Raw genomic sequence first — 27,500 nt, 5'->3', positions numbered from 1 at the left:
GATCCCGTCGAAAAATCTTTGCTCTAACACTCATTCCAACCTTAATCATAGTGATTTTTGTCTTTGTGTGGAGACCGCTCTTGCTTCCATATTTCTTTACATATGCGAAGATAATTATTTCAGAATCTTGGGATTATGAACAGAGACTTCAGGAGAACAAGATGGAGCTTGCTCATAAGGAATGGAGAATGTATCAAATCGAAAGTCGTTTTGGCCAAGACTGGTGCAAAGACCAGCACGTTAAATCAAGAAGCGACATAACATGGCTGACAATCGTAGTTGACGAGAATTTTGCTTCCTCTGCCTTAGTTCTTGGTCACTCCATCCGCACATTTTCTTGCCAAAAGAACATGATCGCATTGATTTCAGAAACGGTTAACGAGAGAACTCGGAAAGCACTTCAGAGTGTTGGTTGGGAAACTCGTTTGGTCGAAGAAATGGACTGTGATTGGCTGGATGCTAAATTGGGAGGTGACCGCAACAGTGGGTTGTTTGGAAAGCCACTTGGATACAGAATAAAGGGAACACACACGCGATTCCACGCCTGGAACTACACAGAATATTCCAAAATCATTTATGTTGATGCTGATTACATGTTGATGACAAACATTGATCGACTGTTCGACATTCCAGATGACTTTGCCGCTGCTCCTTCGTCTAGACCAGGTGTGGTGAATCCAGCCTTCAATGCAGGATTCCTGGTGTTCAGACCAGATAGCAACTACTACCACGAAATTATGAGCCTGTGGGAGGACACTACAAGAAAAGACACTTGTCCTGATGATCAAGTTTTGCTGTGGCATTACTATGCTGATTCTGGTAACTGGAAGGCACTGTCCTTTTCATTTAACGTCCGACTCCTTATCTACAGACCTCTGAACTCTTACCATTTCGCTGTAGCTCCACACTACCATCCACCTAAGCCATGGTCTGCGAAATGCAGACCAAGCAGAAAAGAAGCCCATGATTATGACGGACCAATTCTTGTTCCTGAAGATATGGTTTTGATTTTCTGGAAGAATTTATATCAATTGCTAGTGAAGTATAATTTAGAGAATTGGTGGAGATCAACAAAGTTGTTTCGGCCAGCCCAGGAGTTTGGCAGTGTACCTTATGCTGACTGCAAAAGTTACATGTAAAATAAACCACACCAGTTTAGAATACTGTTCCGCGGTTTACAAGGGTTTACAAAACACTGTACTTTGATGGGTAGCAAGATCGTCCTATATCAGCTGACGCAAAAACGGTATTAGTTGAATGCCCAATCGGCTCCAATCGGTGGCAAAGGAGAAACGATCATCATCAAAGTGTAGCCTGTCAAAAACGATCTTAAATTTACGTACGTACTTCTTCTTACGTACGTACTTCTTAGAACTCTAAACCGATCTGGTTGAGCCCAATTTATATTTTTCAATAATGATCGCCACAGGCCAATACAAAGTGTCAGGGAAAATTATAGGTTCAGTATTTTTAATGTTCACATGGATCGCCATAATATAAAAGTAAGAATTTTGGTATTTTAACAGTTATTTTTTGCTTGGAAACTGTAAACACCTTCTAATCTATTTTGTGTTTTTCCAAAATTGGTCTATTTATTGTCGACATGCATATTTTGACTACAATTTTTTTTAGCTTGAAATGATTATCTCATTTTTGCGGACACTTTGTAAATTCAGAGAAAAAAACACCAAAAATGATTATATAAAATGCAGCTCTGTACCTATTGGCCAAAATAGGTACTCTTATTTAAATAGCTCTTATTTAAATGTTTTAATAAACTCCAATTATTGACTGGTGCCGCAGAAATTCTGCATCCCACCACTGACTGGTGCTGCAGAAATTCTGCATCCCACAACTGACTGGTGCTGCAGAAATTCTGCATCCCACCACTGACTGGTGCTGCAGAAATTCTGCATCCCACCACTGACTGGTGCCACAGAGATTCTGCAACCCACCACTGACTGGTGCTGCAGAAATTCTGCATCCCATTACCCACTGGTACCCCCATCAAACAAAAGGTGTAGTGCCACAACAATTTATTCATTCACTGTATGGTTTAATGGGAAAGACATACAGATTGTCACAAAAGTTTACAGCAATGAGGGCAAAAGTCTTGATTACAGTAATAAAGAAGTAGTTATGGCGATAAACTGTTTTTCATTTATCTTTAGGAATCGACCTTTTCACTGTAAAATTTACATATGGCTAGGCTTAAAACTTAGTAAACAAAGAGAAAGTGCTCAAACAGACTCAGAAAGGCTTGGCCCTCTGTTACAATATTTTGGTCTGAGTCTTCGAATTGAATTTCAGAACAGTGTTGAGAACATGCTAAAAATAATTTTACACTTATCAATGAGTCATAGTGATTAGTTGTTCTCTCTGAGAACAGCATACCTATTTTTCAAAAAGGTTTTGGTAGATGGCATTAGCTTGCCATCTTCTGTGCGGTCGAAACCACAACAAACAACACATGATTTTGGCAAATCCTCAAGCCAAGGCTCTGCTCTCCTCCGTGGGAGATGTTGGGGAGACCATTTACCACCAAAAGATCCTTTCCAGTAATGTAACTGAAAAAAGGTATCCCCAACAGACATTACTTTGCCAATGACTGGAGTCTTGTCAAAGTTTTCCAAAAAAACAGCCACAAAACACCCGGCCTGGAGGTTTTCAAGAAAATTGTCAGTCATTTCAACTGGATCTTGTCTTTCCCGTGGATTTCTGTACCGACCAGTATATACCTGTAGACATTATAGAATCAAACACAAAGTTAAGAAATTTAAAAACCTAAATGAAAATGTTGTAGGTCAGATTTGATTTGGTTAAAATTTTTTAAACTATGTCAAATCTCAATTCCCATAGAATGTTCTCTGATGAAAAAACACATTTGACCTGTAGCATATAATTATATACACTTAACGAAAATGTCTATGACTGCATGTGGCCACTGCTAGAACATATTCAGTAGAAATATAACCCAATTTTCCTCTTCCATCAGATTAAGTGCTTGTCAATGAGCCACTTTTAATATATTAGGATTCAGCTTGATAGTGAGGCCTAGAGGACACAAACAAAAGAAATGAATAAACATGGTCATTCAATTTCCTTTGTTTGTGTCCTCTAAGCATCACTGCCAAGCTGAAATTTAATATATCGAAAGTGGTCTATTCTCTGATGGAATTGAAGATTAGAGCGGTTTTCAATTGAGTGTCGTAAAACCAAAACCAAAACCAATTACTTACCAATTAGATTTCTCAGCTAATCTCAAACTGTGGTAAAACCAAAACCAAAACCAAAGTAATTGTCTACATGTAATTACTTTCGACACTCAACTGAAAACCGCTCTATGTACCCCATAACTTTAATTTTTATTCACCCACAGTGACAGATAACACAGCACAATGACATATCTCAGGTTCTTCCAACCACAGAAAGCCAGTTCGTGACAAATGACCACTTTATGAACCACATGCACACTTTGCAGGCTTGTCTGTTTGCATTCCATAGTTTCCCTACAGGGGCTCTAAAAATGCCAAGTCTTGCAGAACTTATAACAGCTCCCAACACTGGAATGATAGGGGTTGGTTTCTTACCTCCTGAGTTTGCTGTGTCTCCCTTTCCCGCAACTCCAACAAGTCTGGAGAGATTTGAGCAACTGGAGGAGCTGGTTCTGTTCTAGTGGATTTCTTTAACACATCCACTGGCCAATTGTAACTCTCAGGAACCTGTGTAAGTCCATCCAGTTGATTGAGCCATCCTTCCCATGCATCTGCGGCTTCTTTTGGCATGTTGTGGTGATACCTAGGAATGTCACGCCTCAAAGCATCCACATCCAACTTTACTAATGAGGGAGTGACAAGATTGGGCTTTCCATTGGGTAAAGACTGTATAAAAATAAAAAAAATAGAGTTGCTGAGGCACATGTATTATTTTAATCTTAATGTTACATGACAGTATGTATATTAATGAATCTTTTTAATTTTAAAAATGTACAGACCTGGTCAGTATAAATTATGTGGGATTTGTACATTGGCTTGAACTTCCTTTGTTAATTTTAGAATTTATTCAGATTCTTTACATTTTTAGTTGGTAAATTATTGAAAGCTTTGTTGTCTCCAGGTAAAAGAGAATCAAGCAACGTCACATTCAAGCGATCATCTAACGCCCTAGCAATGCAGCAAATGTTTACCTTCAAGATAACAACTGGCCCCTGCCACTCTTCATGGCTCCAGTTCCTATAAAACATCATGGCCTTGCCAGCATCATTGCGCTCAAACTTGAAACACTTTGGAACTGTATGTGCATGCAATTCCTCTGTGTACTCTTCAATCCATGACCTTATGTCATACACCATCAGCAGCTGATATGGCCTCGGAGTTGGTTGACTCATGCACGATGACAGTGCCCTCAGCAATTCTTGAAAAAAAAAAATTAATATGACAAAATTTAATGCAATAATAATTTATACTTTGTAGGTATGCTTCCCATCATCAAGACAGAATTACCAAGATCCACATCATCCAGAAAAATATGGTGGCTGAAGAGAATATTCAATGATTAATGCTTATCGTCTCACCTTCAATTACATACACATCTAACTTGTCCAAAAACTTGGAAAATACTCCAAAGAAGGCATCTATATCTTCATGAGTGTGTCCAACAGGGAGAAAATTTACCCTGATCTACAGAAAACAAATCATAATAAAAATGATAAGCAGACAAGCACAAACTACTGTTAATGAGTGTTTTGTACTCAAAGTAACAAGAGATATGATGACACAACTTATTTGATTGGATGAATTTTGGAGACAGATTCTAATGTAGCTTTTCATGTGGTAACTCAATGTACAGTCTATTGTGAGTATCCAGTTGATTTACTGTGAGAGCAACAGTGTTAAATCTGTATTAATCAATATTTTGACTTGCATATCTGACATTTTGAAGGTATGACTTGATGAATACAATGAATTACTTCCATTTGCTGCATGACATATAAAATAATTACCTGACAATGATACACATACCTTCTCAAAAATTTTCTCTTCAATGAGAAGTGTAAGGAGAGCAAACATGTAGCGGTTTTGTTCTCCCTTACACAGTTATGAAACTGGAGATACAAAATTGGAGGCAGCAAGTAATCATTAGTCCAATATACAAGTGTATCCAACAGCACAGTCATTGTTAGGTTGGAGTCATGTGGGAATTGATAAAAATCAAATGACCCATAAACCTCCTTCCCATGTGGTGACTGGCCACTGTGTACAATAGCACCAACAAGATGGGTGCCCACAGTTGTGAGGGCAAACATGGCCTTGCTAATTCGTTTAAGGTTTGGTATATTTGTGGAATGCTGATCCATTCCATCTGCAGTGCTTGCCATATAGCGTTCTGGGAATTTTCTGGCCTTGTAGCGATGAAGGTAATACACCCTTCTTTCTTGCCTGCAAAATAATGATGTGAAAAACATTACACCACAAACAAACTGTCTTTCCTTTTAAGTACTTTTTTATTTAGCAGTAGTTTTTTTCTTTTCACATAGTGCTAGAAATAAATATTTATTTAACTGAAAGGTCACATGTATTCAATGTCATCCTTTTGGCATTATCAAATACAAATTTTTACACACAGCAATATACACAGCTTTGCAAGAATGGAGTCCACTTGTAAAACAGCACACTGTGTGCCCTTTCGTTAATCTTAAAATGTCTTTCAATGATGCATGCATGCTTACCAAACCAATTCAAGATGAAGCTTAAGCATCCAATCAATCTCTGCTCATCTTGCTTTGTCCATAGTTTTCTCCTTCTCTTGTTTATACTTTGTGCAGTCTGTACATTTTGTGAAACGGTTTTCCTGTGGAAATATAGTACTGTGTAGATGAGACATTATAAAATTTATTATTAATACCTTTATGTGGATGTACAGAAACAAAAGAGGAGTACTCAACATGTTTTAAACACAACTGCATGCATGAGCATGATTAATTTTTCCTTTAGTTATTCTAACTCTCAAAGCAGAAGAGCTTTGTTTGAAACATGGCTAAGTCCCAACCCTCAGAGTTGTCAGTAAGAGCCAAGAAGGCAGGGATTTCTCCCAGAAATTCTGAGTCAGATCCCCTGCTATTTTGATAGAAAAACAGTATATTGACTTTACCACAACAGCTGGATTTCCTGGCTACTTTATGCCCAACCCTACCTGCTTAAAAAGTTAGTGACGGCCCTGAACCTGGTTAAGTCCAATAATAGTACTACCTATCCTGTTTTAGCACAAACCCTACTTTGAACATCTTAGTCCAGAATACTTATAAATTTCACTTCTTAATTTTTTTTTTAAAATGTTTAATATCGGAGAATATTCTTTGTATGGGAATTAAGTTTCCCCCAATTATTCTCCAGTCATGTAGTTTTTGTAATTTCTGTGATTTATTTACTTTTACTAGCATGACAAAGTATTATTAAATTTAAACTTATTAAACTTAAAGTGATAGTGAAAAATTATGTTAATGCTAATTCTTATATACCTTTGGTATGAGAACATGGCTGAAGTGTTTTTCCCAAATGTTGTAGAAATGGGAAAGGGAAACAGTTGGCAGGTTCAGAGCAGTGTTCTCCTCTAACATCTTTTTGTAGATGTCACTTCTACTGAAGCATGATGGCAGGTGTATACATCCTTTGTCAGGTTGGTGGTCACCAACAGAAGTAATAAAAAACTGGAGCCAAGCAATGCACTCTGCTGTCTTGGGCATAACTGTGTTCTTTCCTTTGTTGCGATGTTCAAAAACTACCACACCATCTTTGAATTTGTGGTGAATTCTTCTGAATGTTTCTTTATTGATATTGTAAGCCAGTAGCCATGCTTCTCTGCATATGCTCTTGCCTCTCACAAAGAATTCAGTTTCATATTCTCCAGAGTCATTAATCTGGCTGTGGTCATGTAAGAACTCCAGCACAAAGTTTCTTTCAGCAGTCTGTCTTCTTTCATTAAACTGAACTTCAGCATACCATAAGTCATCTACTGACAACTTCCTCTCGCATTTTTTCTGGCAACAATTAATGCTGAGAATCCATAAAAAATCCTCATCTCTTCTAACAGACTTGCCTAAAAGAATTTAAGTAAAATCAAATACACAAATTAAACATTTCAGCTGTGACAAGATGTCTGTTCTTACCAGTATTTTTAACCTATCTCCTATTATCTAGCATACCAGTTTGAATGACGATAACCTCAATTATAGAGATCAAACCAGGCTTACTTTTTTTGCTTCAACGTGATGAATCTGACCCCAATGACAGAATGACTTCAAAATTTTAAAGGGTAAATTTCACTTCATCATCGATGCTCTGATCTCATTGCTTATAAATTTCATTTTTGGGGTCAAGTAACAGTACTAGTACTTCACCCCCCTCACTCAACACGTTTTAATAGCACTTATAAATTAGTGTTTACAAGTCAAGCAGACATCAGAGAACATGGTTTGATTCATCAATATTGTTTTTATTGTTCCCAGCTTCACCCAACTTACATTTATTTATTATTAATGATTGTTACAATGTTACAGTTTTGTTGTCATGGTTTCCCCTCTACATGCAACTATAACTTTCAGCAAGTCTTTTTCTTTTGAGAATAATAATAATTCTCTCTATACCAGGTATCAAATGGAGACCCTGTACCCACTGTGTTGAAATCTATAAAAGGAAAAGACTTCATCTCAGCAAACTCTGGTCTAAACCTTCTGGACAGATCCTCTACTTTGACAAAAGCTGACGCAAGAGACTTTACTTTTTTACTATTCTTTACTCTTACAGTTTGAGAACAAGCTTGATTTGGTGCAGACTGAAACTTTTTCATAGTGGACAAAACATCCAAATAATTTAAAACTGTCATATTCCACTTTGTTGCAATACTGAAGACAGATGATGATCCACCACAATCTGCTGTGGAAGCCATTCCAAGCATCTTTTCACCACGTGTTTTGCCAATGATGGTGTGCATGAAAAATGTTGAACCCTTTTCCCCTCTTGTTATCTCTACTGGTAATCACAACATCCACTTTCTTGTTCAGGAACGTCGCTATTCTAACTTTCATCACACCATTTAGCCATTTGACTAGATTGGAGACATTTTCTTCTGTTTCTGAATTCAAGTCTAAAAAAATTCTTTTGTCTTGAAGACATGAAATAAGCCAACATTTATCTGCAAATACAAGCAATGAATGCAATCTTTAATTCCTTGACATCTAGATGAATCAATACCATAGTATTAAAGTGCCCCATACTGTAAATCCTCAAGTTAGCGCCCCCTTTGCATAAGCACTCCTCTTATCGGCCAAAATTTAAAATGAGCGCCCCTCCCTTCCCCCCATTTTGTAGACAAGTAGTGAGACAACAAAGGATGTATAGTTTTTGTCATGTAGTATTAGATTCATACATTGTTTCAGTTTGTGAACACGTTAAGTTCAGAAAAAATACAACTACTTATGGTGCCACAATTTAACTTTAGGATCAGCTTTTCAACTTTTGCGGTCCTCATGACAGCATTGTCAAGTTCAAATGCCAGCATAAAAAATTTGCCAAAGTTAATGCATTTATGTCAGAATATCTTATTAGGGACTTGACTAAAAGTAATAAAGGTTGAGAAAGCATTGCTCAATGTGAAAAGTTTTGTATAGTACTGTTAGATATTATATTCTTTCATGTTTCACCACATTAAGGACTTGCATGCAGCCATGCAGGCAATAATTATACTCTCTTTAATTCTTACTTAAAATTATATGTCTTGTGAGAACTTCTTTCGAGTGAAAATGTCCAGAGTGTTTTTCATGAGTTTTGAAAGCTGCGGGAAACATTGCGAAGGAAGTCATTAAAGCACACGTTAAAGACATGCGAACCACATGGGTATCTAATTACAGGTATCCAATTACAAAACATTTAAATTGGATACCTGTAATTGGACACCCACATGATCACGTGCTGACTATGTGACAAATAAGGCGCGTGGAGAACCAATCGCAATCGAGAATGTTGTTGTAGATACGATTAAGCCCAGTAACATACATTAACACAAACACAGTTTACACAGCATAATCAACTCACTTTGACAAATTCCAAGGAAGTCAAGTTATGAATCTTTCTCATTTAGCATAATGAAGAAGAAACAATAAATACCTCTTATTAACCGAGTTTGAGGGCCATACTGTAAATTACAGACCAAGTTTTTTCCCAATTGATTTATGCTGCAAGTGCAAAGTGCGCGGGCCGTAAATCGATGGGGAAAAACGAAGATCCGTAACTTACAGTACGGACCGAGAAGACGAGGTTAGTAAGATAGTTATTATATCTCTACTGTGTCTGATGGGCTCAGGAACGATTTCTTTTCACGCGGAACGGCTTCAAATTTCTGACGCACTTCGGAAGTAAAATGACTCAATTTGAAATCGTTGTTAAGTGACTCTTAGTCTTAAGCAGGTTTTAATACACAATTTCAGAAGTAAAAGGAAGTTTTAAACTTTTAATTGCTAAAAAAGTTAAGAACAATTATTGGTGATAAATCACGAAACATTTTGGTCACAAAAATAGCTTTAAATGCTAGCGGGCCATACAGTAGATTGCTGCCCATTAAATTGTCCAATCACAGTGCGTGTACTAACTGAGAGATCTCATAAAACTGATTATTCATTTTACCTGGGGGTTTATCAACACTTGAATCGTCATGAGCTAACATGTCTCCTTCTGCCCAACTTTCGTCATCATCCTGAAGTGAAACATGTTCTGAAAAGAATAAGCTTGAGTTAGGAGATGTGAAATATGGGACCACTGTTCAAAAACAAATCTAGTTGGCCAGAGTGGGATTTGACCCCAGAGCATCCACATTACTATCTAGTGAAATCAAATGTCTGTCATGCATGTGTAAGCAAAATTCTTTTAATTCTGACTCCAACTATGTTGCTTATGTAGATTCAATAACAGCCTCATACACGAATATTTCACCATCCCCTTTGAAAAACGAGGTAAGGAGGTGCATCTGTTACTATGGTGACAGGTTTCACAGGAAAATGTTATAAAATACTTGTTTGGGGCAAATTTCACAATGCTATGGCGATCCTTAGTTCAGATATTACCCCAAGCAAGAATATGGTTTTTCTCTACCAGAAAATCATTTCGAGCCACCTTAATTACAAAGCTCGATCACGGTTGCCACCCACGCTTTTTCAACCGCAGATTTGATATCGGTTGAGAAAGTTAACAAACCGAAAACGGCTTTCCTAATAGAACACGTAAAGAAAAAACAGGGAAAACGTAAAACGGTTGATCCCAATAGAGCACCTAAGACTCATACTAGCTAGCTAGCTGTAGTTAGCTTTTCTGTTTTAAGCTTAATTATACCCTTCATTGACAGTACATAGACTTCAGCTTACCTTTAACTTGTTCCTCGTCATCACTGTCCACAAAATCGACGCAAATAGGACTCGCTGAGCTTGTTTTGATTGGTGTGACCGGAGCAACTTCAGAATAACCGGCCACTTTATTTACATGTGCCGGTGTGCTTTGAAGAACGAGGTATATAACAATAGTTGCTATTCTTATTCAATGAGATGCTAATAAGTGGCCGGGTATTCTGAAATCACTGGCAACACTGGAGTCAGAATCGTAGAGATCCAAACACCTCACGCGATCTTTCCTCGGAGTGCTGGCAACCAAAGGTTGGATACCATTTTGGACACCATATTCACGTTCGTGGATTGAACAGAATTAAAAACATCAAAGCTCAAACAGCCCGCCCAACTCCCGCTCAAACCACGCACTAACTGGAAACTAGCCAATTAGAATTGGCCGCTATGTAGGTGACAATTTCCGGTTTTCCACTGACAATTGGTTTCACCATGATGAGCTGCACTCGGAATTTCGACGACTATATCGTACCAGGAACTTTCAACATCTTTCATAAGGAAAGCCTCGCTGGAATGGTGAGTAGATTTCATTGAAAAAAAAATACAGTTACTTCACTAGAATGTGGTGTGAGAACGAATGGTTGATGTGTGTTGTCGGAGCCGTTTAGTATGCTAAAGCCCCGGCTATCTTTAAAACGAGGAATGGGCAATGGGCAATGGGCAATGGGCAATGGGCAATGGGCAATGGGCAATGGGCAATGGGCAATGGGCAATGGGCAATGGGCAATGGGCAATGGGCAATGGGCAATGGGCAATGGGCAATGGGGAATCAGAAAATGAGGGATGGGAGAATGGGAGAATGGGAGAATGGGAGAATGGGAATGGGGAACGAGGAACGGGGACTCTTTAAAATGGGAATCTTTAAAAGCCGGAATCTTTAGAATAGGGAATCTTTAAAAGCGGGAATCTTTAAAACGGGGAATCTTTAAAAGCGGGAATCTTTAAAATAGGAAATCTTTAAAAGCGGGAATCTTTAAAATAGGGAATCTTTAAAAGCGGGAATCTTTAAAATAGGGAATCTTTAAAAGCGGGAATCTTTAAAATAGGGAATCTTTAAAAGCGGGAATCTTTAAAACGGGGAATCTTTAAAAGCGGGAATCTTTAAAACGGGGAATCTTTAAAGTGGGGAACATTTAATAGCGTTATTCTTTACTGAAAAGTGAACGAGAATCTCTCAGTTTCCCACCGGAAGCTATTTATTCTGTGGCTATCTTTAAAACGAGGAACGCGGAATCGGAGAATCGGGGAATGGGAATGGGAATGGGAATGGGAATGGGAATGGGAATGGGGAACGAGGAACGGTGAATCTTTAAAATGGGGAATCTTTAAAAGCGGGAATCTTTAAAACGGGGAATCTTTACCGCATTTTAAAGATTCCTCGCTTCCCCGCTTCCCCGCTTCCCCGCTTCCCCACTTCCCCGCTTCTTCGCTTCCCCGCTTCCCCGCTTCCCCGCTTCCCCGTTCCCCTTTCCCCGTTCCCCGTTCCCCGTTCCCCGTTCCCCGTTCCCCGTTCCCCGTTCCCCGTTCCCCGTTCCTCTTTCCTCGTTCCTCGTTTTAAAGATAGCCCTAAAGCACCGATCTGCGATTATCATCAGTTTGCCGGTAAGTGAGAATCTTTTACTGTTTCTTTGATTGGACATCGGGAAAGGGGTTCCTTTTCGCGCACCGACTTTGATATCTATCACATCCGAATTCAGCTTATAGTTAATTAACTACGGACAAAATACTTCTACTACAATAAATCTAAAAATGGTTTTGACCTAGCATCACGCTTGTGGCCATTAGCTTAAGCTTATTTCTTGGTGAACGGAGAATCTGGTAGCGCTGAAATAGATCTCAAGGGGGTAGATAAAATTGGTGCAAACAGATGGTTTGTAATTGGTAAATAGCCCCAGAAAAATTTTCCTAGTAAAAAACGAGAAGGATCACGTTTGATATGTCTCTGTTACGATGTAAAACGAATTCGAATTCACGGACGCGCGCACGAGGAAAGCGCGGCAAATTATTTTCTCACGATACATTTAATATTACGTTTCTTTGTGAAATAAAGCCTACGTGTAGCCGTACCCACCCCCCCCCCCCCCGAGGGAAAACCTCCCTCCCGTTTTCCCTCGGGGGGTGGGTACGGCTACACGTAGGCTAAGAAATTGGCCCTATTCTTGGTTTTCACCAGTCATGTGATCAAAACTAAAAATCGTAACCATTCAATAAATAAATTCAAGAATCTAGGATATGATAGATGATTGCTATATAAACAACCTCGCCAAGAATCAGGTTTCTGCTGTTGTTCATTCGCCCGTTATTCGCAGAAGCGTGTCATCCAAATTTATAGAGCTTTGTATGGAGACACCATGTTTGTGCCCTTCGGAGGGGCACAAACATGGCGACCGTAAAATAACAAAAACATCCGTCCTTGAGTTTTGCTATTGAAACGAACATTTTTACTCTAGTGCTCCGACACATTGAAATAAATGCTTCTTCTAGTGCAAGCACCGTTTATTTAACAAAAACTAAAGCGATAACTCGTCTTTTGACCTACGCGACAGTCTTTTCTGGCCGCTATTTTCATGTCACGCAACGCAAAAGCTTGGAGTGCTCTGTTACAAAAAGAAGAACTCTGTCGAGCTAAAACATTGCCAAACGTCACGTTCCTGCAGGGCCTTTTATCTGATGAAACTAAAACCTCAGAAGGAAGGATAATTTCTAATTTTGGAATATGACTACGTCACATGAAAACCAAGAATTGTTTAACTACAATAGCAAACTTTTCTGATTCGCCGCATAAATAGCGATCAGTTTCCGTCCTACCGCATTCGGCTAGTACATCAAGAAAAGTGAGAGAACTCAGCCTTCAAGAAGATTTCCGTAAGCTGATCGACCTGTGCTCCTGAGAATGGAAAAGAAGCTCTGGTGCATCAAAGTCTCGTCAAATGCTGCCTTTTTGAGTTATTTTTTTGTAAAAAAAATACCTCTTAGTCGGCGCGTCGGGTATGTTATGGACGGGTCAATGGGTGAGTCAGTAAGTGAGTGAGTGAGTGAGTGAGCGAGTGAGTGAGAGATGTATGTATGTCACACCAATCAGATTGGATCTACTATGAACAGCCAATCAAATTTCTTGTTGTAAAGGTAAATGGTACGTGAGAAACACAAGGTATGTATAAACACATGGACTTTGGTAATTGAAAAATAAAGAGTGACCTGTATGTTGCCGGTTTGTGATTTTTAGTCCGGTTTGGAGGGGAGTGTGACAGTTACATACGTACATTGGGTTGTTTTAGAGTGCATAATTTTCAGTGTAATGGTGGCTAGTTATGAAAGAGATGAGTCTTGAGTTTTGAAGCAGTTCATGGGTAGTAGGCAAATGGCACGAGATATTTTTATTTTTAATAACAAAGGGTAACTTGATACTTTTGTTTTTCACAAGGAGTTAATTCAATTAGAGGTCACGAATCGTCGTTTCTAGTTCTTAGGACATCTTTTAGAGGAGACGAGACTATTTAGGTTTGAAGCAGTTCTAACGTTTACGATAGTAAGTGCAGGTAACGATTGTTTTGTTCTTATTGCATGCAAATATAACGAGATAGTTTAATTTTTTAGTTACAATGGGTAATTTGACACTCTTGTTTTTCACAATGTAGTAAATTCAATTAGAACTGACGAATCGTCACCATTTGTTCCCACGAGATGTTTGCTATTTTTAGTTACAAATGGTAACTCGACACTTTTGTTTTTCATGTGGGAGTAAATTCAATTAGAGCTTACAAGTTATCGGCTATTGTTCCCAGGATATTAAACAAAAAAGAAGCTTTCATTTCTAGGGTGTTTTTACGTCTCTGCAGTAGCAGTTTAATATTTTTATTTGATGGGCATTTTATGACATTCTTTTCAGTCCGATATTTTTGAAGGTAAAAAGTATGAAAACTGTTCAAATGTTCTTTGAAGACTGTGTGGCACCAAGTTAAAGTGCAATTTAATTAAATCAGAGAGGTTTTTTCTCTTTCTTTCAATTTTCGGTGAAGTAGTGTTGTTACGTTGTGTTGTGTAAAAAGGGTAAACTTACGACTCGTATAAAATGCGAAAAGTTCTCTTAACTTGAGTATTTTTGAACGAAAATTCCTCTTGGGGGCTGGAAGGGCTCCCGAGGGGGTACTCCCAGAAAAATTGGTTGGGGGTGTGCGGTCCGCTTCACAAAACCCTTACCCTATTTATGACCAAAATCTGCGATATTCCTTACCCTATTTATGACCTGACCAAAAATTCGAAACCCTATTTACGACCTGACCCTCAAATCAAAACCCTGTTTCAGACCTGCGTTATAATTAGCTCCCTAGTTCAAACCAATGTTAAATTACCGTAAACATATAAATTTGTGAAGGGCTTTTGTTGATTTTCTTTTCGATAATGATGAAAAAGTGGCTTCTTCTTAAAGCATACCCATATCAAGGCTAGAGTGCAAAAACCGTACCCTATTTATGACCAAAATGACCAAAATGAGCTAAAATCGATACCCTATTTATGACCAAAACGGCTGAAAAACCATACCCTTCGGGGCCGCACAGACCTATATAGCCCATATAAGGAAGTTCCCCCCCCCCGGGGGGAAGGGCTACGTGATCAGTGAGTGAAGGAGTTATGCATGTGCGCGTGTCAGACCAATCACAGTGTGGGTTGTATCAAAGAACGAATAAAATTGCCTGTTAGAAAATAAGATGGTGTCTACATTAATCTGGAGACGTGTCAGATTACTGTAGTTTGTTCAGTCAAACATTTTAGGGCTTACTATTTAGTTATCTTACCATTACCGATGTAACATCGTATGTACATCATAAACTCCCAGTTTCTTTCTTGCTGTACATCGCAACCAAAAAAACTTGTCAAATCAACCAAATCATTACTGTAAACAGTTCCATGAATGCTCCTATCTCCGAGACTTATAGTTCACAAAAAAATAACTCTTGCACGCCTTGCGTGCCTATGTTTGTTTAAAGGAGGCGAAAGAGTTGCGCACTTCCGAAACATCGTGGGAGTAGCGAGTGTTGAAGTGTCAGCATCAAGCTTGGTTGAAATGTCTTCTCCCGTTGCAAAGAAATTGCTGAAGGTAATCGCGAGTTACAAACCTTTGTCCCGAAGGCCAGATTGGTAATTTGAGGTTTTGATTTTAATTTCTCTCGTCGAAAGCGTGGTTAATATGTAGACTTGAGTTTTGTGGGGAGGATGCACTTCCATGGATACAATCAGCTATCCTATATAAATCTGTTCATGACAATAGAGAGTTTAAGCGTGACGTTTACGGCAGACGGCAAACGGCAAAGATAACCTCTGATTTTTTATTCTTTTCTTGTGATCCTTAAAAATGTCTCCTGATATTCACCACAAGTACAAATATTTTCACTCTACTGTACAGACAGTTAAAGAGAGACAGCAAAAGTTTCATTTTTGCCATTTGCCGTTTGCCGTAAACGTCATGCATGCTTAACCTCTCTAATACCCCTTATATTTAAATAAGGACATTTTATATACTTAGTTACTTTTTTTAAGTATTATTTCAATTTCCCCTTTCATTTGTTAGATGGAATTCGTACCTGCTGAAAATGGTAGCTATCGCTAGCTATGCCACACTGAACCCACGCCACTTTAATCCATTTGACTGTGAAGGCGAGTTCCGAAAGATTCCAAAGCAACCTGCAGATGGCCTTGCAAACCAGATCTCCAGAACATTGGAAGAGCTTAGGAAAGGGGAATCTGAAAAGAAAGCTGATGAGGACTAAACCAAAGCTCCAGTTAAGCGAAAACTGAGTCCACTATGTTCTGCAATGCCCTCTAAAAAGCAAAAGGTGGTGGAGTCCAGCCATGTGAAGGGAATACAGGAGCGTTGTAATGAGTGCCAGCTGGACAGTAAGTACTCTTTATTTTATCAGAACAGACATTTACTAATGGTTTTGCACAAACATTTTACAGTGGGAAAAATAAGAAATGAGATTTGTCTATTTTCGACTTATAATGACAAATAATTATTAGCCTATGGTAGGCAACAGAAGCTGAAAATTTGCTCACATCATTTATAAAATTATAAACAATTATTCGATGAGGTGATTGTGATATTCAGAATAATCAAGGTCGAGGTAGGGGTTATCAGTCGAAGCCGAAGGTCAAGGCTCTTTGGGTTCAGCTGGTAACCCCCACCGAGACCTTGATTACTCATTGAAAAAATAAAAAAATGGAAGTCATATTTTTGCTTCTTAACTGATTGCAAGCAACACAAGGCACGCAAACTTGACATGATCACCCTTAGAAATCATGATCCATGGTCACATACATGAGTTGATTACCTGTGACCTTGAGTGTCCTTGACATGATTATTGTATAATCTACAGCTAGATGATGCCACAGGCACTGATTTCGAAAATTCACTATACGCTTTCGGCCAATCAGAAGAGAGATAGTGAGTTCAATGTATAAATTGATAACTAGAATTTGCACACAATATGAATAACCTAGAATGCAGTTTGTGGAGCTGTACAGAAATTGATATTGCAGTATGAAATGTCATGTTGTTATTTTTAATTGATTGGGAAGCGCTCTATGTATAACTGTTGTGACAGTGATGGTTTGGGTATCACAAAATTTCAAGCAGCAGTTAAGGTTACTTCCCACCTTCGCAGGTGCCCCTCGGGAAAAAAATCGTACGCGCGCCAGTTTCAATAAAACCCCAACAAACTATATATCATAAGAAAGCTTAATAAATGTACTTTACGAAAAAAATACAATCTCAGCAATGTTTTCTTTTAGGAAGTGTCAGGAGGTTGTAAGGCGTGAAACGACCGAGGCTTCTTCTATTGAATTTATCGGGTATCGGATTCCGCAGTACGAGCAAAATGGCTGCACAGTCTTATTCACAAGGCATCAATCAACGAAAGTGTCTCGGGCTTTTTCGATATTCTGATTGGTTGTCTAGATATCCACTTCTAAAGTTGGAGTAGCTAAAAATATGCGAGACGTGTTGCGTAAATGGACGCCACGGGAAAAATATGTTAAATATCAAAATTTCCCGACACATTTTGGTTTGTCATTATCTCAGGAATGTTCTGGCAAAATTTCACGAAAATCCGTCAAGTCTGCATACCCTATAAATTCGCTCAAAGTGGATGTATTCCTCCAAAAATCAAATGCGAGATTTTAGCTTGTAAAGGTTCGTAAACAACTCGCGCCACGCCCGGAGATCATCACGCCTAATAAAACCGCAAGCCAATGGAAGAACAGGACCTCCTAGTGCCTATGACAATAGACCAAGATTTCCTGGGAAAAGCATCGCATTGCAACATGTTTTTTTTATCTCGCTCAGTGGAGTTCAACTCAGGACGGCGACGTAATATAATGGGCAAAGACGCCAAAGGCAAAGGCAAAGGCAAAGGCAAAGGCAAAGGCAAAGGCAAAGGCAAAGGCAAAGGCAAAGGCAAAGGCAAAGGCAAAACCCGCGCCAAAAAGGTTAAAGGGGGAAAATGTGCCGCTGAAAAACAAGACGTTAAGGAATCGACGGACAGCTTAAGAAATACCCTTATTGCTGAAATGAGTTCCCCTGGGTAGGTTTCATTTTCTTCATCACTTCCGCCAGATTCCGACGAAGAATCTTGTTCGCAGCCTGCACTGACGTTAACTTTGATTTTTAAGCTACTTGCTCCAAGGATATTCGAACGCTCCGGATCTTCAGCAGACGCCGAGATTGTCGAAGGCGTTTGGCCAAACCAAGGGCCTTTGTCGCTTTCAGCAAGGCTTTTTTTTTCTTTCCTTGACAATATGGAGCTTTTTCTTTCTTCTTTGGGCCGGTTTTTTTCGTTTTCTTTACCCAAGGCCTTTTTTCTGCTTCTGATTTTTCCATAGGAGTTAGCGTAAAGAGCTTCCAGGTGGGAATTTTTGTCAAGTGCGTGATGTAAATAAAAATATGCAAATGACATGAAATACGAGCGATGAGCATTTGCCGCGAAAATTTCTCCAGGGTTCTCGCCCGTTGACAAGATTGTGACACCTTCCTAGTTTATTAACCGCGCGGCCATGGGCCGAGCGCGGTTCTAGGTTTACCCGTGGTTTATTATTTTTTTTTTTGTCGGTGACCAGACACAGACCTCCGCTCGGCCAAACTTTGAGTCACGGAACGTGTGATGTTTTTCCGCCAGAAGCTGTTAAAACATAAATACACGGACAATTTTACGGATATTGTTTTCTTTTTTGTGGGTAAAATATATTTTCTTTTTTTTTTTATCAAAGCGTTGGATTTAAAGGGAATAATAAATACGCTGAAAAAAGGTATTATGTCAGCCATGGAATGCGCTGACGTTGCAGCTTTCACTTTCGCTACGTGACAAATAAGATCGTGTTTACTTTGCCAGTTTATTTCGGCAGAAGCGACGGTCATTAATTTATTTGTAATTTTGCCAGTATTTCTTGCGGTTTTAGGCAAATGAAGTAAATCCTTTGACTGTTTCATCGCAGCGAGTTCATAGATCGGAAGCAAAATTAAATATTTGCAAGCCAAGCAAAGAACGTGTCAGAACGTGCGAAGATTACGTCATTGATAGGGAAATAACCACCGTACTAAAGATAGCCGTAGATAACGCAATTCTTGAATTATGTGACTCGTGTGACTTCTTTGCTAACCCTTAACTCAAGGGAAAAAAACAGTTAAATTTAATCGTGACTTTAAAGAAAGAAAGCGGTTTGTAATAGTGTTCGTATCTTCATGCCCATACATATCCCGAAGAAAGTTCCAGATTAAGACTATTACGTCATCGGAGATGTCACAACGGCTACGACTGATGGTGCGATAATAGCGTTTGTGTTGATCAAGTGCTGTGATGTCTACAGTAATCAATGAATCATCAAAGATTGCTTTGGAATATGCACTGCGGTGCGACTGTAGTACTAAGAAAACAGTTAAATTTTAAAAGCGCGGTTATAAGATCTAACAGATCTTCTTGTTAACTTTATTTGAAAATACGTTTTTTTCTAAATAACTCGGCCGCTTTTTGAGATTTTTAATGTTTTTCTTTTGGAAACACTAGATAAAATGACGAACTTAAATTTTGTCAAATAAAAGAAAAAACGATTTTTTTGGCCTCTGAAGGTGGGAAGTAACCTTAACCCTCTCACCCTAGAAGAGACATGCCACTTATAGATTCTACTCCAGTTAATGCCAGTAGATTTTACTCTGGGGCAGGGTTAAGCGATTTTACTCGTCAAAGAAGGGGAGACAGGGGGGTTCTTGGGGGTGAAACAGTTTTAAATGGTGCCTAACTTCTGTGTACATGTAGAACAATTATAAGTCATAAGGCAAAAAGTAAAGTCAAAAGGGCAAAGACAGGTCAGAATAATTGTCTCTCCCTTGTTTACATGCTGTTGCCCTCAGTTTTTGGCTATGACTTGAGAGTTCTTCGCTGAAGTTAGATGGTCAAGATTTGGCTGCAATAATATTTAACAAAATAACTGAAATATAACAAAAACCACCACATTATTTATCTTTTTTGTACAGGTAAAACCTATTTTATTCCAATCAAATACTTGACAATGCCTCCAAAAGTAAGGCAGATAAGAACAGTTGATGACACCTTCTTGAAGCAGTTAATACAGAGCATGGAGGAACTACCATCAGGAAACTACAAGGCCTTGTTTGTGCTAGTGAAAGGCATAAAGAAGAAAGAAGAATTCCAGACAGACAAGTTGGAGGAATATGAATATGAAGTTCTTGGTGGTACTCATGTTATGTTGGCCAGCAAGCATCTTCACCAAAAGTACCCTGACAACCCAAGTTACGATGGACGTGTTGCTAGAATTTATGTTGGTCTATCAGACCAAGAAACACTCTGGCTTGGCGCAATGCACAATAACACTGGGGCATTCTGTCACCAGCTCACATACAAGGATGAGGTGAATATAATTAAGGCTTTTTGTTCAGGGTTCGTGCAGGTCATTGAAAACCTGGAAAGTCATGGAATTAGTAATTTCAATCGTCAGGCCTGGAAAGTCATGGAATTTAAGTGAAGGTCATGGAAAAGTAAGATTCTATTAAATGTACTCCACAATACAAGCTTAACAGTTTTGTTACCATGGCAACATACTGGGTTCCAGACCTCCCCAATATTAAATGCTTTTCAGCAATTTCTGACCATCTTTAGTGTTCCATTTTGATGTTTGCTAATGGTGCCTTGTGTGCATGATCCAGTGAGCATATAAATATGTTAGGTTGAGTTTGAATCAAGTGGGTGGGGACTGGAAAAGAGTGAGTTACCATGAGAACATAATTTTTTATAGCCGTAGGTGGGTGTCCTGTAGAACTATCAGCCTACCAAGTTTCAATGGTCTGTGCTGCAAATTGGCAAAGAAAGCTCTATTTATATACTTGATATAATATTGGGTTGAGTGTATGACATCATCAGTCATCTCATTTGCATATTTTACACATTGTTCAAACTTAAGGTGGCTGAACACAGTTTTCAAGTGCGTATGCCTAATCCACCATTACTTTTAAACTATTTATGCTTTGGCGCCCATTTTTTGTAAGAGTCAAGGTTAACCACAGAAGTGTTTATTCTCGCATTTTGGCTAAGGTGTGTGCTGTTGCCATGGCAATGGGGCTAGTTAAAAACAAGACTTAAAAATGGTTTTTGTTTATTTGAAAAAAATCCAGTCGTTAGATTTTTTTCATTATTTGCCCACTACGAATTGACATTAAATCCCTTCTGTCAACACTGTTCTAATAAAATTTTGACATAGACGATTTTCGTAATTCACCGTAAACCGTTTTCACTGCATGTTCTGTATTATTAAAAATTCCCTATGTCAAAATTCAGATTTTTTGTGGTAGATCATTCATGTGGTTTTTGAACTATTTTGTTGCCAAATTTCTTGAAATTCTAACGTCTGGATCGTTAGAAATCGGGAAGTTTCTGCAAAAGCAATCGGTCTCAATTTTTCGAGCAACTGCGCATGTGCTGCATTTAACTGGGTTCTTTTGGTAACAGAGAAAAAGCTGAGAATTGCTGGGTTCTTTGCATTGTTACCTTTTCTAATATATCTTTGTAATAAAAGAATAAAGCCATCAATACACTGCGTTCAAATATGGAGAAAAATAGCACAGATAGTGCGTGTGTTGAGTAAATAAAATGATCACTGGATCACTCTATTGACGGCATATGTGCGCGCGCTGAATTGCATAGCAAAAGCGCACGCGAAAACTGTGTTCAGCCACCTTAACTAATGCAGATATTTGCAAAGGGTAAACGCTGTTTTTAAACTTTAATGAATTGTATGTGATACACCTAAAAAAGCAAGGGGTAAAAATTTGATCATAGTACCTCTTTTAATTTGATTTAATTTCAATCAGGTGGAAATTTTATGAACACAGCTGTTTTTGCCTTTGCAAGATTGCTCAGGAGATCCACCACAACCAAGTGATACATGGAGGGACATGTGCTCAAGTCTCCTCCACAAGAAGGTGAGATAGGCATTTAAATCTCGCCCTGGCTGGATTGCATTTTTACAGAATGATGAGTTTATTTAAAAAGAGCATGGTGTGTACTTTTTATGATTATGTACATGTAACACCAGTTAAGGATAGTACTTAGATGGCTTGGATGCATCTGTTCATGCACCTTACTGGATTGTTATAATAGGGTGTGTCTGATTCATTTGCATTGTTTACAAGACAGTAGATTGACAGAAAGGCTGAAATGTGGAAATTTGCTCAGTTGTTTGTTTTCTGTTTTTGTGACTACTGCGCTTGCGCAGCAGTCACTATTGCTATTGTCTGAGTTTTCCGAGAGTAAGTAAGTAACAATTGAATATACTTCGGAGCCAATCAGTACAACGAATATCCATCTCACGGTCTCTCGCAAACACTTCGTATTAACGATGATTCGCCGATAGTCATCGATGGCTGCCTCCTTCGATCTCAGCTCTTGGAAGTGTTCTTCGAAATTGAGCTGAGTTTTAAAAATATTTTACAACATTTACTTCTCACGGCTTTCATATTTTGTTTCCAACCGATCAGATGAAAGGTTGCGTGAGGATTTAGGTCGAGATAAACAGCGAATTTCTATTGTACTGAGCATTGATTTGTCGACAGGCATTGTAAATAAACAACCCTTGCCGATACTTCATAATTTTGGAAGTAGCTTTAGCCTCGTATGAGAAAATCTGGGCCTCTCTGGAGGAATATTGGGCGCCCATGTGGGATAATTGAGCTTCTTCAGGGCACATATTGTGCTCCGATGTTTTATAATTGAGCCTCTCGAGCGACCATGTTGGGATAATCTTGTAGTGATCGATAAACTATTTTAAAAAAAGAGTGTTTCTGTCGAGGAACTATCGGCTGATAGTTGCTCCTGCGGAAATTTGATGCTCTTGAAACAAATATTTGCCTGAGAAGCGAAGCTTCGAGGGTAAACATGCTACTTTTAAGAACATCAAATTTCCAAGGAGCAACTATCAGACTGATAGTTCAGAGACATAAACACTCTATTGTCTTTATTGTTCATCACTAAATTATCTTCCGCTGGCCGGTTCAAAAATTATATTGAATTATTTTCAACTTTTTTTGATGAAAGCCGTGAAAGCCAAATGTAAAATTTAAAAAAAGAAAACAGACAAAAACCCACTCAATACAATTTCAATTGTTTGTTTTCTATAAGCTAGCTTGTTTACAGAAAAATGACGGTATTTTCCTTGGACGGGCTCTGAGGGCTGATAGTGTCTTGTGGATGAACACTTTCACGTCATGTGATCAATTTAAACCAATAAGAATCAGAGAAAATTTAGTGGTGGACTATAATGAATGATATGAAAGCTTTGTTGTACTTGATAGATTTAAATGATCGTAGTTCAAATGTGTAATCAACTACTGTGAACAGACTAACTGCCAGAAAGCTTTTTAAATAATGGAAAATCAATCAACTTTCGAATTCTAGAGACAGGGAACCATCCAGAATTCCTGGTGGTGAATGTTTGTTCCCCGATGTATGGTGATGCTACGTTTAATTGGAATACTAGAGCCCCCGGGAGGTACTCCCAGAAAAGTTGGGTGGGGGTGTGCGGCCCGCTTCCCAAAACCCTTACCCTATTTATGACCAAAATCTGCGATATTCCCTACCCTATTTAAGACTTATTTCTTTTTGATAATGATGAAAAAGTGGCTTCTTCTTAAAAACATACCCATATCAAGGCTACAGTGCAAAAACCATACCCTATTTATGACCAAAATGGCTGAAAAACCATACCTTTTGGGGCCGCACATACCTATATAGCTCATATAAGGGAATACCCCCGCCCAGTATTAGAGCTCTAGAACATCCCACGAGGTTTATTGAAAGCAAAATGAGATTTCCAGAATAAAATTGTCACAACAAGGTACATGTACATGGTGTTATAATCTCATTATTCCAGCTCTCGCAGACAGAATCCAATCCACTTGTTTCAGAAATCAATGTTATTTAGGTCACATAGATAAATTACTCTATGTATCAATAGGACCATTCAACTTTGTACCAATGTCAGCTGTCAGTAACACAGTTTTGGTGATGTCTGAAACTAGCTCTTTTCTATCAAAAAGAGAATGACTGGAGGAAAAAGTTACATATAGCAAAACAACAAGAAAAAGAATTATACAGACATTTAACCTACCTGCTTTGAGGAAAAAAAAATAGTTAAAAACTCATATTATTTATATACAGTAATACCTAGTTAGATGTATATCTAGCTACATATGTGTATGTATAAGTTTTGTTTTATTATTTTTGTGGATAATGTAAACTAAAGGCAGGTGTGGTCATGTGTTGATCAATTCCCTTGATTGATACTTGATCAACCCTTCATCGACCCTTGATTGACACTTGATCAACATCTCAGTTGACAGTTGGTCGAGAGTCAACTAATTTTGGATTGATGCATATGAGTCGGTCGACACTCGGTGGATGTCGATTGAGTGTCGATCAAGATTTTGATCAAGTGTCAATTACAGGTTGATTGAGGTTATCGATGGACACTCAACCACAGATGCATAATTTAGTACACATGATCTATTTTTTGTCTGTTTACTCTGTTAATAGTCTCTGGAGAAAGCCAAAAACCAATTTGAATTGTTAAACAATGCATTCAATATGTTTTGCTCTTTTTACTACTAGATATACAAAATAAGGATATGACAACTTCTTTTAAAAAGATCTGACCAACTTGTTCTGCAATTAATTATTGCAGGAGCAGATCCAGGGTTTTTCAATAATGAATGCCCCTGAAATGTTACAATTTGAGAATTGAGAGAAGCAATCAAAACGGTTGACTACAGCAAAACAACTATGGAGGGCTTTAGTGAGGATGAATGGTTGGGCATAAAAACAAACCTCGATGTTTCACAGTAGAGTGCTGCCTTGTACCTCAAGGTTACTCACTGGTGTAACTGTTATCACTATTTTAGCTGATCACAATGAGGTACCTGTCCAGAGTGTTTGCCTTAAACTCACTCACTTACTCATCCCTGTAGTGCCGGCTGTAGCAAAAGTTACCTTTATTTCCTCCATAATACAGGTACTCTCAATCAACCCCAGAACTGTTGCTATGATTTGTACCATTCTCGTTGTGTTGTTTACCATAAATCTTGTTTCATCAGTTTTTTAAAATATTAAAAAATGTTTTTGATTGTCTCATCAGGTTTGTTTACTGATTACTTTTTGTACACCATACGTCATACACTGCTGATAGTTTTACACTTGATTCTGTTAACTGTTACACTGGCAACACCCAAATGTACTAATAGACCATTTGATGTACTAAAATTCCAACTTGGAGGCTTGAGGAAATACAAGAAAAGAAATCACATTAAGTTTGAGGAATGAATAATTAATTTCTTTTGTTTTATTCCCCGAAGCCTCATGGCCATGTTAGAATTTTAATACAATGAAAATGGCCTATTAGAGAACCATTTTTTTTCTTCTTTTGTACAAATTCAAACATTCTTTAACAATAGCTTATTAGCATTCAAGAATGCCTCCAATCACCAACATTCATGATCTAACATTTGCACACATTCTTCTCCACATAACTGCATATATAGGACAATTCTACTTTTTGTATTTCCACCTTTTAAGCAGTAGTCACATGCGCCTGTATGGTGCCTATTTTTATTTAAAAGTCAATGCCTGCTCCTTCTGTTATCACTGTCTGATTTCTGTTCTGTCAATTCTTTTACACCTGTGTAGAAAAGAAACCTAAGTGAGGTTTTTACAATGGCACAGCTGTCTGCAGAGGGATGGAGACATTTTCAATCACTGAATGCTTTGTTTGAAAATGCTCAGTTGAAGGGACAAAAGCCAAAGGCCACTGACATTGTGAACAAGGGGAAGCCAGTGCTAAAGCAGTGGCAGTTGAAGCCTCTTTGTAGCTTGTCAACTCAGGACCAAAATTTCCTGTTAGAGAAGGTACGCATCATTAATCAAGACCTGTATTTTCTAAGTAGTACCTGCTGTACCCGTATGTATGCAGCACAGTGTGGTGCAGTGATCTCTGAATGAGAAGAGCTCAGTATGAACCCTGCCCTGTTTCCAAACACCTCAAGTTCTTTTATTTCCTGAGCAGTAAATGCATAAACGACTGCAAATAAATTACAAGGCCTGCTTACCTCTTGGATGATCTTGACCTGAAGGAAAAAGAATTTTAAAAAAATGATGACCATAAAACTGAGAGGAGAAAACTACTATTATATACTTTCTGCCTTAGGACTAAAGTAATTATAAGAAATTTTCGAAAAAGCCATTAATATTTTTGAGTGAATTTATTTTGATGTATGGATTGGATTATTGTGGGAGTGAGTCGTTGTCACCTGTACGGTGGCCTAGGACTGCCATACATCTGTGCATGTGGTTGATGTCTTTTGCAGGTGTCAAAACTTGAGATGAGCTTGGAGGAGATGAAGTCTGCAGCTTCAGAAATAAAGTTATTGCGGCCAGTTCAAGAAGCCGTTGTTCTATTCTTTAAGGCAGAGACTTGGGAAGGGGTTGCAGATGAATTTGGATCTGAAGTCTTGCCAGAGAAGCTGTTACGCTCTGCTGTTAGCATAAGTCCTGGTTATATCAAGATACATTCAGTTGCCTTAGCAAAATAACATAATGGTTATTTAATTTGATAATAATGATTTCAACAACTTGAAAAAGTGTAAGAATTTTACAATGGATAATTATGTGGCTAGCCTTTAATGTGGGATGAAACATACATATGTAAGGCTAGCCACACAATTATCCATAATAATGATTTCTTCAAAAAAAATGCATACTATGAAGCTTTCTTTTACACAAAGTCCAGTCAGTATGGAGATTATTTGAAAAGTTGGGATGCAAATAATAGAAACAAAATAACTGTTTTACTGCTTCATAATTTTCTTGCATGTGAAAAAGTCAGGAATAAAAACAGAGAAAGATGTCCATGTTCAATAACATTAACAAATGGCATACTGTATGTCCTACTTCCAGGTGAAGGATTTTGAACAATTTCATGAATTCCAAAAATATTTAGAAAGACTGAGGAGACAGAGAGATGGTGAGGGTGTCCAGGAAGTGGATGGTCTAGTGGATGGCAAAAATGGAGCAAAGGGAATCATTGTCTTTTCTCAGGATTTCAGCATGGTGGAACAGGCAGCTGTAGTAAAGTTACTTCATTTTCATGGTGCGTTTTTGGCCATAGGGAATGCAGGCAATGACTGTGAAGTAAGTACACATCTTGATTATGTTAAAAATAAAACCAAGGTGACAACTTACTGTAAAATAGTTCTTGGGCATCTTTTACCAGTGGTTGAATAATAAACGGCATTCTACAGAGTTTTACAAATGTGATGGCAAAGTGCAGTGTTTGGAACATATTACTGTAAACTCACATTTTTATATGTCACGGTGGACAGACAAGGGCATTTGCCAAAACTGCATTTGCCAAAACATTTTTACCATAAAGAGCCTCAGCTTTTGAGGCTTATCAGATTCATTTTTGACAGCACATGTAACTGACATTGTTTTTATCACCATGGTCA

The 27,500-nt window shown here is 38.3% G+C and overlaps 2 protein-coding genes, 2 long non-coding RNA genes and 1 pseudogene across 7 annotated transcripts in view; 3 read left to right on the top strand and 2 right to left on the bottom strand.

Annotated features, from left to right (window-relative positions):
* Nucleotides 1-2,150, top strand: part of LOC110049602 (glycogenin-1-like) — a 2,758-nt gene extending 608 nt beyond the window's left edge. Inside the window, exon 1 of the mRNA XM_020755403.2 lies at nucleotides 1-2,150. This exon is cut by the window's left edge and continues 608 nt beyond it. Coding sequence (XP_020611062.1) covers nucleotides 1-1,139 — 1,139 coding nt within the window. The 3' untranslated portion in view covers nucleotides 1,140-2,150.
* LOC110049632 (uncharacterized) lies at nucleotides 2,022-10,739 on the bottom strand (annotated as a pseudogene). Its single transcript, XR_016207131.1, has 9 exons — nucleotides 10,590-10,739; nucleotides 7,643-7,682; nucleotides 6,518-7,095; nucleotides 5,729-5,850; nucleotides 5,022-5,438; nucleotides 4,574-4,679; nucleotides 4,187-4,413; nucleotides 3,591-3,881; nucleotides 2,022-2,738 (listed from the first exon to the last, which is right to left on the bottom strand). The product of XR_016207131.1 is annotated as an uncharacterized LOC110049632 (transcript).
* Nucleotides 8,016-10,585, bottom strand: LOC149112139 (uncharacterized). The gene is made up of 3 exons (XR_016207288.1): nucleotides 10,412-10,585; nucleotides 9,678-9,764; nucleotides 8,016-8,190 (listed from the first exon to the last, which is right to left on the bottom strand). It is a non-coding gene; the product is annotated as an uncharacterized LOC149112139 (long non-coding RNA).
* Nucleotides 10,740-11,716: 977 nt separating the features above from the next.
* On the top strand, nucleotides 11,717-16,259 carry LOC149112138 (uncharacterized). Its single transcript, XR_016207130.1, has 3 exons — nucleotides 11,717-11,745; nucleotides 12,017-12,046; nucleotides 16,014-16,259. It is a non-coding gene; the product is annotated as an uncharacterized LOC149112138 (long non-coding RNA).
* Nucleotides 16,260-20,235: 3,976 nt separating this feature from the next.
* The window catches only part of LOC110059687 (uncharacterized), a 9,015-nt gene continuing 1,750 nt past the window's right edge, over nucleotides 20,236-27,500 (top strand). The window contains exons 1-5 of one of the 3 annotated variants that reach the window (XM_089289882.1): nucleotides 20,236-20,362; nucleotides 21,819-21,929; nucleotides 25,684-25,902; nucleotides 26,361-26,531; nucleotides 26,950-27,183. In XM_089289882.1, coding sequence (XP_089146008.1) covers nucleotides 21,903-21,929; nucleotides 25,684-25,902; nucleotides 26,361-26,531; nucleotides 26,950-27,183 — 651 coding nt within the window. In that variant the 5' untranslated portion in view covers nucleotides 20,236-20,362; nucleotides 21,819-21,902. Of the gene's footprint in view, nucleotides 20,363-21,818; nucleotides 21,930-24,685; nucleotides 25,013-25,683; nucleotides 25,903-26,360; nucleotides 26,532-26,949; nucleotides 27,184-27,500 lie in introns of those variants that run through there. The other 2 variants (XM_089289881.1, XM_089289880.1) reach the window with 2 other exon arrangements.

Source organism: Orbicella faveolata, unplaced genomic scaffold (genome assembly GCF_042242905.1).
Source record: "Orbicella faveolata isolate gen_17 unplaced genomic scaffold, um_ofav_v1 contig_2, whole genome shotgun sequence".
Taxonomy (NCBI): Eukaryota; Metazoa; Cnidaria; class Anthozoa; order Scleractinia; family Merulinidae; genus Orbicella; species Orbicella faveolata.
This window is presented reverse-complemented; position numbering and strand designations above follow the sequence as displayed.